At 44.1% G+C, this 18993-nt stretch overlaps 1 protein-coding gene across 1 annotated transcript in view; it reads left to right on the top strand.

The window, feature by feature from the left end:
• Positions 1 to 18993, top strand: part of LOC123999589 (SUMO-activating enzyme subunit 2) — a 30824-nt gene that overhangs the window by 3956 nt on the left and 7875 nt on the right. Inside the window, exons 7-14 of the mRNA XM_046305503.1 lie at positions 6834 to 6901; positions 7053 to 7174; positions 8337 to 8436; positions 10558 to 10706; positions 10836 to 10929; positions 11503 to 11615; positions 11872 to 12027; positions 12306 to 12402. Coding sequence (XP_046161459.1) covers positions 6834 to 6901; positions 7053 to 7174; positions 8337 to 8436; positions 10558 to 10706; positions 10836 to 10929; positions 11503 to 11615; positions 11872 to 12027; positions 12306 to 12402 — 899 coding nt within the window. The remainder of the gene's footprint in view (positions 1 to 6833; positions 6902 to 7052; positions 7175 to 8336; positions 8437 to 10557; positions 10707 to 10835; positions 10930 to 11502; positions 11616 to 11871; positions 12028 to 12305; positions 12403 to 18993) is intronic.

Here is an 18993-nt window from a genome sequence, read left to right as displayed (position 1 = left end):
CATGCTTAACACCCCAGTCATCCTACAATCTAAACTTGATTCCCTCAATCTCACACATATTATCAATGAACCTACCAGGTACCTCCCCAAAGCCTAAAACACGGGCACCCTCATAGATATCATCCTAACCAACTTGCCCTCTAAATACACCTCTGCTGTCTTCAACCAAGATCTCAGCGATCACTGCCTCATTGCCTGCATCCGTAATTGGTCAGCGGTCAAACGACCTCCACTCATCACTGTAAAACGCTCCCTCAAACACTTCAGCGAGCAGGCCTTTCTAATCGACCTGGCCGGGGTATCCTGGAAGGATATTGATCTCATCCCGTCAGTAGAGGATGCCTGGATATAAAAAAAAAAGCCTTCCTAACAATCTTAAATAAACATGCCCCATTCAAGAAATTTAGAACCAGGAACAGATATAGCCCTTGGTTCTCCCCAGACCTGACTGCCCTTAACCAACACAAAAACATCCTATGGCGTTCTGCATTAGCATCGAACAGCCCCCGTGATATGCAGCTGTTCAGGGAAGCTACAAACACAGGCAGTTAGAGAAGCCAAGGCTAGCTTTTTCAAGCAGAAATTTGCTTCCTGCAACACTAACTCAAAAAAGTTCTGGGACACTGTAAAGTCCATGGAGAATAAGAACACCTCCTCCCAGCTGCCCACTGCACTGAAGATAGGAAACACTGTCACCACTGATAAATCCACCACAATTGAGAATTTCAATAAGCATTTTTCTACGGCTGGCCATGCTTTCCACCTGGCTACTCCTACCCCGATCAACAGCACTGCACCCCTCAACAGCAACTCGCCCAAGCCTTCCCCATTTCTCCTTCTGGTCATGGGTGCACCTCAGCCACGCTCAAGGTTTCTAAACGATATCTTAACCGCCATCGATAAGAAACATTACTGTGCAGCCGTATTCATTGATCTGGCCAAGGCTTTCGATTCTGTCAACCACCACATCCTCATCGGCAGACTCGACAGCCTTGGTTTCTCAAATGATGCCTCGCCTGGTTCACCAACTACTTCTCTGATAGAGTTCAGTGTGTCAAATCGAAGGGTCTGCTGTCCGAACCTCTGGCAGTCTCTATGGGGGTGCCACAGGGTTCAATTCTTGGACCGACTCTCTTCTCTGTATACATCAATGAGGTCGCTCTTGCTGCTGGTGAGTCCCTGATCCACCTCTACGCAGACGACACCATTCTGTATACTTCCGGCCCTTCTTTGGACACTGTGTTAACAACCCTCCAGGCAAGCTTCAATGCCATACAACTCTCCTTCCGTGGCCTCCAATTGCTCTTAAATACAAGTAAAACTAAATCCATGCTCTTCAACCGATCGCTACCTGCACCTACCCGCCTGTCCAACATCACTACTCTGGACGGCTCTGACTTAGAATACGTGGACAACTACAAATACTTAGGTGTCTGGTTAGACTGTAAACTCTCCTTCCAGACCCATATCAAACATCTCCAATCCAAAGTTAAATCTAGAATTGGCTTCCTATTTCGCAACAAAGCATCCTTCACTCATGCTGCCAAACATACCCTTGTAAAACTGACCATCCTACCAATCCTCGACTTTGGCGATGTCATTTACAAAATAGCCTCCAATACCCTACTCAACAAATTGGATGCAGTCTATCACAGTGCAATCATTTTTGTCACCAAAGCCCCATATACTACTCACCATTGCGACCTGTACGCTCTCGTTGGCTGGCCCTCGCTTCATACTCGTCGCCAAACCCACTGGCTCCATGTCATCTACAAGACCCTGCTAGGTAAAGTCCCCCCTTATCTCAGCTCGCTGGTCACCATAGCATCTCCCACCTGTAGCACACGCTCCAGCAGGTATATCTCTCTGGTCACCCCCAAAACCAATTCTTTCTTTGGCCGCCTCTCCTTCCAGTTCTCTGCTGCCAGTGACTGGAACGAACTGCAAAAATCTCTGAAACTGGAAACACTTATCTCCCTCACTAGCTTTAAGCACCAACTGTCAGAGCATCTTACAGATTACTGCACCTGTACATAGCCCACCTATAATTTAGCCCAAACAACTACCTCTTTCCCAACTGTATTTAATTTATTTATTTATTTTGCTCCTTTGCACCCCATTATTTTTATGTCTACTTTGCACATTCTTCCATTGCAAAACTACCATTCCAGTGTTTTACTTGCTATATTGTATTTACTCTGCCACCATGGCCTTTTTTTGCCTTTACCTCCCTTCTCACCTCATTTGCTCACATTGTATATAGACTTGTTTATACTGTATTATTGAATGTATGTTTGTTTTACTCCATGTGTAACTCTGTGTCGTTGTATCTGTCGAACTGCTTTGCTTTATCTTGGCCAGGTCGCAATTGTAAATGAGAACTTGTTCTCAACTTGCCTACCTGGTTAAATAAAGGTGAAATAAAATAAAATAAAAAAATAAACAGACTCACCCCATCGCGACGTCCCCCAAAGGCTAACTCTCTAGCCCTTGCTATCTCCTTGCTTGCTAATTCGGCCTGCTAGCTTGTTTAGCCCTGGTCCGCTAACTGCTACCTTGTTTACCCCAGGCCTGCTAACTGTTAGCTTGTTAGCACAGGCCTGCTAACCGTCTGCATCGCCGCGTCCCAAACACTCACTGGACCCATATTTACTTTCTATCTCTTTCCGATTTTTAATTTGTTTATACCTTCCGGAAACCTGCCTCACCCAATGTGATACGGAATCGCTATTATTTAAAATTTTTAGAACACACTCAAGAACCTCCAGAAGCTAACCAGCCAACTAGCTACAAGCTATTTAGTCATTGTTAGTTTTTTAACCTGGATAACACTCGCCAGTCCAGCTTCCCTGCCCCATCCACCGCCCTTGGTTCACTCCAGACCTGACTGCCCTCGACCAGCACAAAAACATCCTGTGGCGGACTGCAATGGCATCGAATAATCCCCGCGATATGCAACTGTTTAGGGAAGTTAGGAACCAATACACACAGTCAGTCAGGAAAGCTAAGGCCAGCTTCTTCAGGCAGAAGTTTGCATCCTGTAGCTCCAACTCCAAAAAGTTCTGGGACACTGGGAAGTCCATGGAGAACAAGAGCACCTCCTCTCAGCTGCCCACTGCACTGAGGCTAGGTAACACGGTCACCACTGATAAATCCATGATTATCGAAAACTTCAAGAAGCATTTCTCAACGGCTGGCCATGCCTTCCGCCTGGCTACTCCAACCTCTGCCAACTGCTCCGCTCCCCCCGCAGCTCCTCGCCCAAGCCTCTCCAGGTTCTCCTTTACCCAAATCCAGAATAGCAGGTGTTCCTAAAGAGCTGCAAAACCTGGACCCGTATAAATCAGCTGGGCTTGACAATCTGGACCCTCTATTTCTGAAACTATCCGCCGCCATTGTCGCAACCCCTATTACCAGCCTGTTCAACCTCTCTTTCATATGGTCTGAGATCCCCAAGGATTGGAAAGCTGCCGCAGTCATCCCCCTCTTCAAAGGGGGAGACACCCTGGACCCAAACTGTTACAGACCTATATCCATTCTGCCCTGCCTATCTAATGTCTTCGAAAGCCAAGTCAACAAACGGGTCACTGACCATCTCGAATCCCACCGTACCTTCTCCGCTGTGCAATCTGGTTTCCGAGCCGGTCACGGGTGCACCTCAGCCACACTCAAGGCACTAAACGATATCATAACCGCCATCGATAAAAGACAGTACTGTGCAGCCGTCTTCATCGACCACGCCAAGGCTTTCGACTCTGTCAATCACCATATTCTTATTGGCAGACTCCGTAGCCTCGGTTTTTCGGATGACTGCCTTGCCTGGTTCACCAATTACTTTGCAGACAGAGTTCAGTGTGTCAAATCAGAGGGCATGCTGTCTGGTCCTCTGGCAGTCTCTATGGGGGTGCCACAGGGTTCAATTCTCGGGCCGACTCTTTTCTCTGTATATATCAATGATGTTGCTCTTGCTGCGGGCGATTCCCTGATCCACCTCTACGCAGACGACACCATTCTATATACTTTCGGCCCGTCATTGGACACTGTGCTATCTAACCTCCAAACGAGCTTCAATGCCATACAACACTCCTTCCGTGGCCTCCAACTGCTCTTAAACGCTAGTAAAACCAAATGCATGCTTTTCAACCGATCGCTGCCTGCACCCGCATGCCCGACTAGCATCACCACCCTGGATGGTTCCGGCCTTGAATATGTGGACATCTATAAGTACCTAGGTGTCTGGCTTGACTGCAAACTCTCCTTCCAGACTCATATCAAACATCTCCAATCGAAAATCAAATCAAGAGTCTTTCTATTCCGCAACAAAGCCTCCTTCACTCACGCCGCCAAGCTTACCCTAGTAAAACTGACTATCCTACCGATCCTCGACTTCGGCGACGTCATCTACAAAATGGCTTCCAACACTCTACTCAGCAAACTGGATGCAGTTTCACAGTGCCATCCGTTTTGTCACTAAAGCACCTTACATCACCCACCACTGCGACTTGTATGCTCTCGTCGGCTGGCCCTCGCTACATATTCGTCGCCAGACCCACTGGCTCCAGGTCATCTACAAGTCCATGCTAGGTAAAGCTCCAGCAGGTGTATCTCACTGATCATCCCTAAAGCCAACACCTCATTTGGCCGCCTTTTGTTCCAGTACTCTGCTGCCTGTGACTGGAACGAATTGCAAAAATCGCTGAAGTTGGAGACTTTTATCTCTCTCACCAACTTCAAACATCAGCTATCTGAGCAGCTAACCGATCGCTGCAGCTGTACATAGTCTATTGGTAAATAGCCCACCCATTTTCACCTACCTCATCCCCATACTGTTTTTATTTATTTACTTTTCTGCTCTTTTGCACACCAATATCTCTACCTGTACATGACCATCTGATCATTTATCACTCCAGTGTTAATCTGCAAAATTGTAATTATTCGCCTACCTCCTCATGCCTTTTGCACACATTGTATATAGACTCCCCCTTTTTTTTCTACTGTGTTATTGACTTGTTAATTGTTTACTCCATGTGTAACTCTGTGTTGTCTGTTCACACTGCTATGCTTTATCTTGGCCAGGTCGCAGTTGCAAATGAGAACTTGTTCTCAACTAGCCTACCTGGTTAAATAAAAATATTTTTTTAAATCACATATGGTGTCCAGGGCACAGCTGGGAGCTGAGGGGGGGGGTCTATAACAAGCGGCAACAGTGAGGCACTTATTTCTGGAGAGATGGATCTTTAAAAGTAGAAGCTCATTGTTTGGGCATAGACCTGGATAGTATGACCGAACTATGCATGCTATCTCTACAGTAGATTGCAATTCCGCCCACTTTAGCAGTTCTGTCTTGGTGGAAAATGTTGTAATTGGGGATTGAAATTTCAGAATTTTTGGTGGCCTTTCTAAGCCAAGTTTCAGACACCGCTAGGACATCAGGGTTGGCGACGTGTGCTAAAGCAGTGAATAAAGCAAACTTAGGGAAGAGGCTTCTGATGTTAACATGCATGAACCCAAGGCTTTTACTGTTGCAGAAGTCTGCAAATGAGAGCGCCTGGGGACACACAGGGCCTTGGTTAACCTCTACATCACCAGAGGAGGAGTAGGATGAGGGTACGGCTAAAGGCTATAAGAACTGGTCATCTAGTGCTTTGGGAACAGAGAATAAAAGGAGCAGATTTCTGGGCATGGTAGGATAGATTCAGGGCACAGTGTACAGACAAGGGTATGGTAGGGTGCGAGTACAGTGGGGATGAGAGAGGTTGCATCTCTGGAGGTGCCAGTTAGGCTAGGTGTGGTCTTCGCATGTGTGGGGGGTGGGACAGGGGGGGCTATCCGAGGGCATGTTGAGCAGGACTAGGGGCTCTGCAGTAAAATAAAACAATGAGAGCTGCCCTAAACAACAGTATACAAGGCATATTGACATTAGAGAAAGGCATAAAGCAATCACAGGTGTTGATTGGGAGAGCTAAGACAACAAAGGGTGAGACAACAATGGGTAAACAGCTAGGACAATAACAATGGGTAAATAGTGAGCGCAGGGGCCGGGTTGAGAGCGCAGGGGCCGAATTACATCAGCAGACCAGTCGTGATGGATCGGCGGGGCTCCATGTTGACAAATGGTCCAGGCCAATTGGCAAGAGAGGTATTGTGGTTGGTGTACTTCGTTTGCTAGCCGGGAGATGGGCCTAGCTTGAGGCTAACTGGTGCATGCTTCTGGACAAGGGCGATGACCACTCGGTAGCAACTAGCTAGCTGCGAAGATCCGGTGTAATGGTCCAGAGCTTGCGTCGGGAATCCGGGGATGTAGTGGGGGGAAAAGCAGTCCGATATGCTCAGGGCTGATATTGCGCTGTGCAGTCTGGCAGGTATTATCCAGGCTATCCGGGCTAAAGCGTCTGGAGTCTGAGCGGTTAAGACCGCTAGCAGTGGCTAACAATGACTAAATAGCTAGTAGCTAATTAGCTGGCTAGCTGCTGATGATGGTTCTAGTTATAAGGTCTAAAAAATAGCAGATCCGTACCACCTTGTGTGAGGCGGGTTGCATGAAGGTATATTTAATTCGAAATGGGGAAAAAAGAGATTTGAATTGCACACAACCCCAGAAAAATATTGAATATTTACATGGGCTGAAAACAAACGCGTCTTACTGCTGCGCCATCTTGGAAGATAACTTTTATGTATCTCACTAGTTGTAAACCAATGAGGAATAGGTTGTGATTGTTATCTTCATCCTAAGTGAGTGTTGGTGTTGCTTGCAGAGATATGTTTTATTGCTGGGAGGTTGAGATTAAGCCCATGATAATGACAATCCGGTTTTATTTTAATCTCCACCTCAGCCAGCTCTTTGGAGAGGAGGATGCAGATCAGGAGGTGTCCCCTGACACCGCTGACCCAGAGCTTTCATGTGAGTAGAGCGCAACACTAGAGAATTCTAATACTGCCACCTCCCTGCCCTCCATAGACCAGAGGGGTGAGATGCACTGACACGTATGCAGTAAAAGGCTGCTGTGTATGTACACTGGTTTTCATTGAGGTCTCTTATCTCCTTTTCTCAGGGAACCCTGCAGACACTGAAGCGCGGGCCACAGCATCTGATCAGGATGGAGACATCAAACGGGTGTCCACCAAGGACTGGGCACGATCCACAGGCTACGACGCAGTCAAACTCTTCAACAAGGTAGGCTTTAGTGTGAACAAGCATTCACTAAAGGACTGCTTAACCTGTTACTCCTACCCCCTACTTTTTTGAACATTCTGTTAAAAATCGCGCAACATTTCAGCGCCCTGCTACTCCTGCCAGGAATACAGTATATGCATATGATTAATATGTGTGGATAGAAAACACCCAGACGTTTATAAAACTGGTTAAATCACGGCTGTGACTATAACAGAACGTGCGTTTCATCAAAGTGCAGGAAAATCTGATCACTGAAAATGGGAAAATATATCCATGCGCCACTTCAACCAATTGTTAAACGTGAACCACATTAAATGGGACCGGGGTTGCAATACCTACAGCTTCCACACGATGTCAACAGTCTTGTCATTTGCCTACGATTTGTTACTTGGTCAAACAGACACAAGGCAGCACAGTTCTTCCGGTCTCCGACCGGATATTTTGGTTGATTTACCCGGACATTATTTCCAGACGTACAGCTATAGAATATACATCGCCTCGTGATCAATTTGATCGCTTATTAACGTTTACTAATACCTAAAGTTACATTACAAAAGTATTTCGAAGTGTTTTGTGAAAGTTTATCGTCAACTTTTTTAATTAAAAAAAATGACATTACGGTATAAAACGCTATTTTTTTCGTTGATCAGTCTTCATAGATCGATATCTAGGCTATATATGGACCGATTTAATAAAAAAAGGCCCAATAGTGATGTTTATGCGACATCTCGAAGTGCCAACAAAGAAGATAGTCAAAGGTAATGAATGTTTTATATTTTATTTGTGCGTTTTGTGTAGCGCCGACTATGCTAATTGTTTTGTTTACGTCCCCTGCGGGTCTTTTGGGGTGTTACATGCCATCAGATAATAGCTTCTCATGCTTTCGCCGAAAAGCATTTAAAAAATCTGACTTGTTGCCTGGATTCACAACGTGTAGCTTTAATTCAATACCCTGCATGTGTATTTTAATGAACGTTTGAGTTTTAACGAGTGCTATTAGCATTTAGCTTAGCGCATTTGCATTTCCAGATGTCTAGATGAGACGCCTGCGTGTCAGGTAGGAGCAAGAGGTTAAGTGAAAGTGTCCCCTTGTCTTGTTGTCAACAAGCTTATTAGCCCCTTGACTTTGGCTAATAGCCATTTGCTTTGTGTGGTCCTCCAGCTTTTCAAAGATGACATCCAGTACCTCCTGACCATGGACAAGCTGTGGAAGAAGAGGAAAGCGCCACTCCCTCTGGATTGGCTTGAGATTCAGAAACTTGGTAAGAAATTAGCATCCTACACTGAACAAAAAATATAAATTGTGTATTATGTTGGTCCCATGTTTCATGAGCAGAAATAAAATTAAAGCTTATTTCTCTCAAATTTTGTGCACAAATTTGTTTAAATCTGTTAGTAAGAATTTCTCCTTTGCCAAGATAACCCATCCACCTGACAGGTGTGGCATATCAAGAAGCTGATTAAACAGCATGATCATTACACAGGTACACCGTGTGCTAGGAACAATAAAAGGCCTCTCTAGAATGTGCAGTTTTGTCACAAATGCCACAGAAGTCTCAAGTTGAGGGATTATGCAATCGGCATACTGACTGAAGGAATGCCTACCAGCTCTGTTGCCAGAGATTTTTATGTTCATTTCTCTACCATAAGCCGTCTCCAACGTCGTTTTAGATAATTTGGCAGTACGTCCATCTGATGTACTGCCAGATGTTACAGGTGCTCTACGTGCCATGTAAAAAAGCTAACGTTTAAGTTCCTTGCTCAGAACATGAGAACATATGAAAGCTGGTGGTTCAATATTCACAGTTCATCAATATTCCCAGTTAAGAAGTTTTAGGTTGTAGTTATTGTAGGAATTATAGGACTATTTCTCTCTATACCGTTTGTATTTCATATACCTTTGACTATTGGATGTTCTAATAGACACTTTAGTATTTCCAGCCTAATCTCAGGAGTTGACCGGCTTGAAGTCATTAACAGCGCTGTGATGCAAGCATTGCTAAGAGCTGCTGACAAATACATTAAAGTTTGAACGAATGCTTACGAGCCTGCTGCCGCCTACCACCGCTCAGTCAGACTGCTCTATCAAATCATAGACTTAATTATAATCAAATAAATTATAATAAACACAGAAATACGAGCCGTTGGTCATTGTGGTCAAATCCGGAAACTATAATTTCGTAAACAAAACGTTTATTCTCTCAATGAAATACGGAACCATTCCGTATTTTATGAAACGGGCAGCAACCCTAAGTCTAAATATTGCTGTTACATTTCACAACCTTCAATGTTATGTCATAATTATGTAATACTCTGGCAAATTAGTTCGCAATGAGCCCGACGGCCCAAACTGTTGTATTTAACCTGACTCTGAATGAACTCAAGAGAAGTGACACAATTTCCCTACTTAATATTTTCTGCTAACATTAATTTCTTTTAACTAAATATGCAGGTTTAAAAAAAAAATATATATATATATATATATATATATATATATATACTTGTGTATTGATTTTAAGAAAGGCATTGATAGTTAGGTATATTCGTGCAACGATTGTGCTTTTTTTCATAAATGCGCTTTAGTTTAATCATCACCCGTTTGGTGAAGTAGGCTGTGATTCGATGATAAATTAACAGGCACTGCATTGATTATATGCAATGCAGGACAAGCTAGTTAGCCTTGTAATATCATCAACTGTGTAGTTAACTAGTGATTATGTTAAGATTGATTGTTTTTTTATATGATAAGTTTAATGCTAGCAGCTTACATTGGCTCCTTGCTGCACTCGCGTAACAGTTGGTCGGCCTGCCACGCGGTTTCCTCGTGGAATGCAATGTAATCGGCCATATTCAGCATCCAAAAATGCGGATTACCGATTGTCATGAACTTGAAATCGGCCATGCCGATTAATCGGTCGAATTATACTCTGGATTGACGTGTACGACAGCGTTTTCCAGTTCCCGCCAATATCCAGAGGAGTGGGACCACAGGCCACAATCAACAGCTTGATCAACTCTGTGAAGGAGATGTCGAACTGTTTGAGGCAAATGGGGATCACACTAGATACTGACTGGTTTTCTGATCGATGCCCCTACATTAAAAAGTTTTTAACAGGTATCTGACCAACAAATGCATGTCTGTATTCCCAGTCATGTGAAATCCATAGATTAGGGCCTAATTTATTTATTTCAAATGACTGATTTCCTTTATATGAACTGTAACTCAGTAAAATCTTTGAAATGGTTGCGTTTATATTTTTGTTCAGTATATATTATATTGCTCCAAGCTTCTGGAGAGTGCAGTGGACCAATTTGATTTAGAAAATGTTGTTGTGGTAGTTTAGTTTTGTCATTGTCTCTCTCTCTTTCTGGTTGTGCGATAGCGTGTCCCCAGGAGGTGACTGGGACGGGACTGAAGGACCAACAGGTGTTGGGTGTGGCAGGTTACTCCCAGCTCTTCTCCCGCAGCGTGGAAACCCTGCGCTCCATGCTGGCTGACAAAGGGGATGGAGCAGAACTTGTGTGGGACAAGGTGAGGACCTAAGGATGGGACATTGCAGAATCAACACTGCCCCACTGGAACAAAATATTTTGGTGGAGACCTGGGAAGATTATGCTCTTTTGGCATTGCATTTGAGTAACATTTTCCTCCTTTTGCTAGGATGACCCTCCAGCGATGGACTTTGTGACAGCAGCCGCCAACTTGCGCATGCATATCTTTAGCATGAACATGAAGAGCCGTTTTGACATCAAGTGTGGGTATTTTGGGTGAAAGATGTCGAGCTGTTAAGTTCTTATTGTGACAATTTATTATTGATACAGATTCATACAATTGATTTTACTTTTTTGCTTTAAAGTTCCAATGCTGCTTTTTTTTCATCTTGGTATCAAATAATTTCTGCTTAACAATTAAGAACAATTAAGTACCTTACTGTGATTGTTTTTAATTAAAACGGTCAATTTCTCAAGCAAGAATATGGCTAGGACTGTATGGGAGTGGTCTGAGTGGGCAGGGGGAAACTGAAAATGATGTTATTGGCTGAGAGGTTTGGAACTCTTTGTTATTGGTCTGTTAACTAATGTACCACTTGATGTCACAAGGCAGGCCAAAACTCCCTCTCACCAAAACAGGCAGAAATTGTAGGCAGTCTTTTTAAACAGCTCTTACACTAAAAAGAGCATGATCATTTTCATAATTTCACAGTATTATTCCACCTTCATATTGTGGAAATGTATATAAATCATGTTTTTGACTGCACTGGGCATTTAAATGTTTGTAAGTCTGATACCTATGAAGGTGTTTTGATTTTGTAAATTGTTCCTTGCAGCCATGGCAGGAAACATCATCCCAGCAATCGCCACAACCAATGCAGTCATCGCTGGCCTCATTGTGCTGGAGGCTCTGAAGATCCTGTCTGGAGATGTGGAGCAGTGTCGCACGGTGAGAAATCAGGAGTGATCCCTTCTACTCTTAGAGGGTGGTACTCTACCTTTGATCATCTGCACATTCGGGGAAGCTTTGACCGTATGAATGGGGAACTATTTTCAAAATTCAGCATATCACTTACTTGGCCCAGCATTTCATTCACTAATTGTAGCCATGGTGGTTGTAAATAATTTAATAGATTGAGTGTTTGGTGTATGCCTACTGTGCTCTGAAACATTTTCCAATGTTCCTTCCTGTATGGTCTTCTTAGATCTTCCTGAACAAGCAGCCTAACCCCAGGAAAAAGCTGCTTGTTCCATGTGCTTTGGACCCACCCAGTGCCAACTGTTATGTGTGCGCCAGCAAGCCAGAGGTTACAGTCAAACTGAATGTGCACAAAACTCTTGTGCTGGCCCTTCAAGACAAGGTAATGTATGCCTCTCTGGCTCCTGTATGCATGTGACCATGCTTGCAATCAGATAAAGACAAACACACAGACTGGTACGGACGTTGTTGGCCAGTGATGAAGACATTTTTGACCATAGAGGCAGAGATGAAGCCAGATGGATATTGACTGCTTAGAGAGTTGCATGTTGATCTATACAACACCAATCTGGTTTGCTTGTTTGTTGCAACCACCACAACGCAGTGAAAAGTGATCAGCATATCTATGTGTTCCGCTAAATATTCTTGTTTCTTTGTTAGATATTAAAGGAAAAGTTTGGGATGGTGGCGCCAGATGTGCAGATCGAGGATGGGAAAGGGACAATCCTCATCTCCTCTGAGGAGGGTGAAACTGAAGGTATAAGACAATCACAGAATAATATCAGACTATTCCCAAGGAGAACAGTAGAGGATGCCAACCTGTTCCCATGGTGACTGTAGGCCTTGACATTAACATTTTTAGCCTCTTTACAAATAAAATGCATTACTATCTTTTTTTTACCCTCGAGAATCAGACAAAAAGGTAGGCTAGCTACACTCTGCTTGTTGGCTTCTTTGCATAGTCAAGCCTGCACTCTGCCTCTGTAGGATGGCTCTCCTGAAAAATGGTTGGCCACCCTTCGTAGCCTATAAAATAATGTGGTCCTTCTGTAGCTCAGTTGGTAGAGCATGGCGCTTGTAACGCCAGGGTAGTGGGTTCGATCCCCGGGACCACCCATACGTAGAATGTATGCACACATGACTGTAAGTCGCTTTGGATAAAAGCGTCTGCTAAATGGCATTTATTATTATTATTATTAATGCAACATTACAAGTAAAACCATACGTTTTTGGTTTATAAAATAATTCCGTCCGGGGCTTGAAATTAAGGGTGTCCCGTTGTCCCTGGGACGATAAACAATGTCTACGGTTCAAAATACAACCACTGCACATATAAAAATAAAAAATCACATTTTATTGGTCACATACACTTATTTAGCTGGTGTTCTTGCGGGAGTAGCAAAATCTGAAAAGCAATGAGTTCGGTGCAACAGATCAGACCGTTTAGCTTACAATGTTGATCAAGTAAAAAAAAAAAAACATTTCACCTTTATTTAACCAGGTAGGCAAGTTGAGAACAAGTTCATTTACAACTGCGACCTGGCCAAGATAAAGCAAAGCAGTTAGACGCATACAACAACACATGGAGTTACACATGGAGTAAAACAAACATACAGTCAATAATACAGTAGAAAAATAAGTCTATATACAATGTGAGCAAATGAGGTGAGATTAAGGGAGGTAAAGGCAAAAAAAAGGCCATGGTGGCGAAGTAGATACAATATAGCAAGTAAAACACTGGAATGGTAGATTTTCAGTGGAGGAATGTGCAAAGTAGAGAGAGGAATAATGGGGTGCAAAGGAGCAAAATAAATACAGTAGGGGGAGAGGTAGTTTGTGCTAAATTATAGATGGGCTATGTACAGGTGCAGTAATCCGTGAGCTGCTCTGACAGCTGGTGCTTAAAGCTAGTGAGGGAGATAAGTGTTTCCAGTTTCAGAGATTTTTGTAGTTCGTTCCAGTCATTGGCAGCAGAGAACTGGAAGGAGAGGTGGCCAAAGAAAGAATTGGTTTTGGGTGTGACCAGAGAGATACCTGCTGGAGCGCGTGCTACAGGTGGGTGCTGCTATGGTGACCAGCAAGCTGAGATAAGGGGGGACTTTACCTAGCAGGGTCTTGTAGATTGCCTGGAGCCAGTGGGTTTGGCGACGAGTATGAAGCGAGGGCCAGCCAGCGAGAGCGTACAGGTCGCAGTGGTGGTTAGTATATGGGGCTTTGGTGACAAAACGGATTGCACTGTGATAGACTGCATCCAATTTATTGAGTAGGGTATTGGAGGCTATATGGTAAATGACATCGCCGAAGTCGAGGATCTGTAGGATGGTCAGTTTTACAAGGGTATGTTTGGCAGCATGAGTGAAGGATGCTTTCTGGCGAAATAGGCCAATTGTAGATTTAACTTTGGATTGGAGATGTTTGATGTGAGTCTGGAAGGAGAGTTTACAGTTTAACTAGACACCTAGAATATGTGGACAACTACCTAAGTCAAAACCGTCCAGAGTAGTGATGTTGGACGGGCGGGCAGATGCAGGCAGCGATTGGTTGAAGAGCATGCATTTAGTTTTACTTGTATTTAAGAGCAATTGTAGGCCACGGAAGGAGAGTTGTATGGCATTGAAGCTCGTCTGGAGGGTTGTTAACAGTGTCCAAAGTGTCCATATTATAAGCTCAACAATGCGCTCACGGCTGTAGGCGATGTACAAATGTTCCAAAATTCAATTAGCGGGAAAACACTCGCTTTTAAGTTAAAACTAACAGTAGTCAAGTAGGCTACTGTGGCTATTTGATCATAATGTAGTCCTAACAGAGTAGCCTACCATCAAAAACAATGAAGAAAATGCATCCAGTAACATTTTAACATGGAAATAGCTGTTCTATCGTTCAGCCTGTTGTGTTCGATGTAGGCCTACATTGAGACTTTTGGAGAGAAAAAACATTAACCAGGGCGGTGCCACTCCCGAGTAGTGCAGCGGTCTACGGCACTGCATCTCAGTGCAAGAGTTAAAGGTTCAATTAAAAAAATTGTTGTTTGATGCAAGAAACCACTTTACAATATAAAATGCATCATTATTCCCATACCATTATTACAGCGAATCAGACATTATTCTACCCTCTGCCTATTGGCCACTTAGGCTTGAATAAGCTGTCTCAAAGTACGTTGCCCCCTTAAGACAAAAAAAAGCTCTACCTGAATGACGTTTGAAAGAGGTCTTGAAATGCACACATTTGTGCTCTTTTTGGAATCAGTCACTCCCCATTGCTAACTACAAATAATCTATAACTGGGCTAATAACTCACTAACTAGCAAAGGATATGAACAAATGTACACGTCCTTACATGAAGCTCTTGCTTTGATCTCAAAACAAGTGCATCTATTCTCGACTGCTGATGCTGCAAAATTCCAGTTCAAAGTGAATGGCACAGATCTATATATGGCAATGGTCTAATCCTGAATGCTGATTGGTGAAAACAGAATTCCCAGCCGGTGTCTAGTCTACAAGTTCCCACCGGCTAAATCTATGACGTTAAAATGCCTATTTACTCTGTTCCATCTGACTGCACAATCCACTGTCTCATCAGCCCAGCCAGACAATTTATAAACTTGATATCTACTATAAAAAGCATCTAGACATTATCTCCCATTTCTTTTAGACTAACATTTTAGTTTTCAACAGAGGAGATTTGTATTAACTGACATTTGCAACATTGTCTCAATATAGAATTTCAATCTTCAGCATTCCCATAGTAATGAACGTGTCGGGACGAGACAGTCCGGTAGCGTTTCTCAGCCAGTTGAAATCATGAATCAGCTGGCATCATTTTTGTATTTATACAAAGAAATGTCAATTGAAAAAAGGTGAAACGACACGCAGCTAGTTTGCAGTCTTTCCAGCTTCCGTTCGAAGTGATTGTGTTAGCTGTGTTGTTGATTAGCTCCTCTGAACAACAGTGTCCTAACGAGTGAGCACATTTTCTATGCCAGACGAAATCGTGCCTCATTAGCTCATTGTTATGAATGTATCCAAATAAATGTCACTGGAAATCAGCTTAAACGAATGCAAATGCGGATAAGAAGATTGCCAGCCAGTATGGCAATGGAACATTTATAACGAACGACTGAGTCGTGTCCATAGATACAGAACAAAATGACTTGCATCGTGTCTCTAGCAACCGAACCAATAGAACGAACGACCAGCCGGTTGGGTAGCAACCCTAGATTTGTGTCGGGACTATTATCTTTTCGAAGGATGAAATGGTATTAATAAATAAATCAAAACATTTTAAATTAAAATATGGCAATCATTATTTGAATATGTTGGTAACCTGTTTGTATAAAAGTGATAATGTTAGACTTTTTCAGGACCCTGTCTTTCAAAGATAATTCGTAAAAATCCAAGTAAATTCACAGATCTTAATTGTAAAAGGTTTAAACAATGTTCCCATGCTTGTTCAATGAACCATAAACCATTCATGAACATGCATTTGTGGAACGGTCATTAAATCAAATCAAATTTATTTATATAGCCCTTCGTACATCAGCTGATATCTCAAAGTGCTGTACAGAAACCTAAATAGGACAGGAGAAGTACTCCAGATATAACAAACTGACCCTAGCCCCCCGACACACAAACTACTGCAGCATAAATACTGGAGGCTGAGACAGGAGGGGTCAGGAGACACTATGGCCCCATCCGAGGACACCCCCGGACAGGGCCAAACAGGAAGGATATAACCCCACCCACTTTGCCAAAGCACAGCCCCCACACCACTAGAGGGACATCTTCAACCACCAACTTACCATCCTGAGACAAGGCTGAGAATAGCCCACAAAGATCTCCGCCATGGCACAACCCAAGGGGGGGCGCCAACCCAGACAGGATGACCACATCAGTGAATCAACCCACTCAGGTGACGCACCCTTTCCAGGGACGGCATGAGAGAGCCCCAGTAAGCCAGTGACTCAGCCCCTGTAATAGGGTTAGAGGCAGAGAATCCAAGTGGAAAGAGGGGAACCGGCCAGGCAGAGACAGCAAGGGCGGTTCGTTGCTCCAGAGCCTTTCCGTTCACCTTCCCACTCCTGGGCCAGACTACACTCAATCATATGACCCACTGAAGAGATGAGTCTTCAGTATGGACTTAAAGGTTGAGACCGAGTTTGCGTCTCTGATATGGGTAGGCAGACCGTTCCATAAAAATGGAGCTCTATAGGAGAAAGCCCTGCCTCCAGCTGTTTGCTTAGAAATTCTAGGGACAATTAGGAGGCCTGCGTCTTGTGACCGTAGCGTACGTGTAGGTATGTACGGCAGGACCAAATCAGAGAGATGGGTAGGAGCAAGCCCATGTAATGCTGTGTAGGTTAGCAGTAAAACCTTGAAATCAGCCCTTGCTTTGACAGGAAGCCAGTGTAGAGGCCAGCACTGGAGTAATATGATCAAATTTTGGGGTTCTAGTCAGGATTCTAGCAGCCGTATTTAGCACCAACTGAAGTTTATTTAGTGCTTTATCCGGGTAGCCGGAAAGTAGAGCATTGCGGTAGTCTAACCTAGAAGTGACAAAAGCATGGATTAATTTTTCTGCATCATTTTTGGACAGAAAGTTTGATTTTTGCAATGTTACGTAGATGGAAAAAAGCTGTCCTTGAAATGGTCTTGATATAACACTAACAGCTTACAGACGGTAGGCAATTAAGTTCACAGTTATGAAAACTTAGGACACTGAAGAGGCCTTTCTACTGACTCTGAAAAACACCAAAAGAAAGATGCCCAGGGTCCCTGCTCATCTGTGTGAACGTGCCTTAGGCATGCTGCAAGGGGGCATGAGGACTACAGATGTGGCCAGGGCAATAAATTGCAACGTCTGTACTGTGAGACGCCGAAGACAGCACTACAGGGAGACTGAACGGACAGCTGATCGTCCTCGCAGTGCCAGACCACGTAACAACACCTGCACCGGATCGGGACATCCGAACATCCTGTACCTGTCCCGCAGGTGTGATGGCAACAACGGCCTGAGTTACACCAGGAACTCACAATCCCTCCATCAGTTCTCAGACTGTCCGCAATAGGCTGAGAGAGGCTGGACTGAGGGCTTGTAGGCCTGTTGTAAGGCAGGTCCTCACCAGATATCACCGGCAACAACGTTGCCTATGGGCACAAACTCACCATCGCTGGACCAGACAGAACTGGCAAAAGTGCTCTTAACTGACGAGTCACGGTTTTGTCTCACTGGGGGTGCTGGTTGGATTTGCGATTATCGTCGAAGGAATGAGCGTTACACAGAGGCCTGTCCTCTGGAGCGGGATCGATTTGGAGGTGGAGGGTCTGTCATGGTCTGGGGCGGTGTGTCACAGCATCATTGGACTGAGCTTGTTGTCATTGCAGGCAATCTCAACGCTGTGCGTTATAGGGAAGACATCCTCCTTCTCACCTGCAAGTTCCTCCCTCCCTCAGGCTCATCCTGACATGACCCTCCAGCATGACAATGCCACCAGCCATACTGTTCGTTCTATGCGTAATTTCCTGCAAGACAGGAATGCCAGTGTTCTGCCATGGCCAGTGAAGAGCCCGGATCTCTATCCGATTGAGCACGTCTGGGACCTGTTGGATTGGAGTGCGAAGGCTAGGACCACCCCCCCCCCCCCCCCCCCCCAGAAATGTCCGGGAACTTGCAGGTGCCTTGGTGGAAGAGTGGGGTAACATCTCACAGGAAGAACTGGCAAATCTGGTGCAGTCCATGAGGAGGAGATGCACTGCAGTACTTAATGCAGCTGGTGGCCACACGAGATACCGACTGTTACTTTTGACCCTCCTCCCCCTTTGTTTAGGGACACATTATTCAATTTCTGTTAGTCACGTGTCTGTGGAACTTGTTCAGTTTGTCTCAGTTGTTGAATCTTATGTTCATACAAGTTTGCTGAAAATAAACACAGTTGACAGTGAGAGGATGTTTCTTTTTTTGCTGAGTTTAGCTTATTGGCCATTCAGATTCACATGGAGGGATTTATTTCATAATAAGCTTAAACAGGTCATTCAATGTTTCTACAGGCTATTGATGATGTTTGTTCTCTCATTAGTCCCCTGGCTACCTTACATTTTTAGGCTATTCAAACTACTTGGTGATGTAACTCAGCTAGCATTCATTGTTTGATCAGGAGAACGGCATGCATGCATAAAACGATGAAAGCATAGCCTAACCCAAAGTCATATTCATAGCATATCGAATGGAGAGAGAGAAGGGAATATAGCCTACGTTTTTTTTAAATGCCTAGCCACAAGATGGTTAAGGACCGTCCGTATTTACAGTGCCTTCAGAAAGTATTCATACACCTTGACTTATTCTACATTTGTGT

The sequence above is a fragment of the Oncorhynchus gorbuscha genome, linkage group LG02, assembly GCF_021184085.1.
Source record: "Oncorhynchus gorbuscha isolate QuinsamMale2020 ecotype Even-year linkage group LG02, OgorEven_v1.0, whole genome shotgun sequence".
Taxonomy (NCBI): Eukaryota; Metazoa; Chordata; class Actinopteri; order Salmoniformes; family Salmonidae; genus Oncorhynchus; species Oncorhynchus gorbuscha.
The sequence above is the reverse complement of the archived record's forward strand: the minus strand, read 5'-3'. Positions and strand labels throughout refer to the sequence as shown.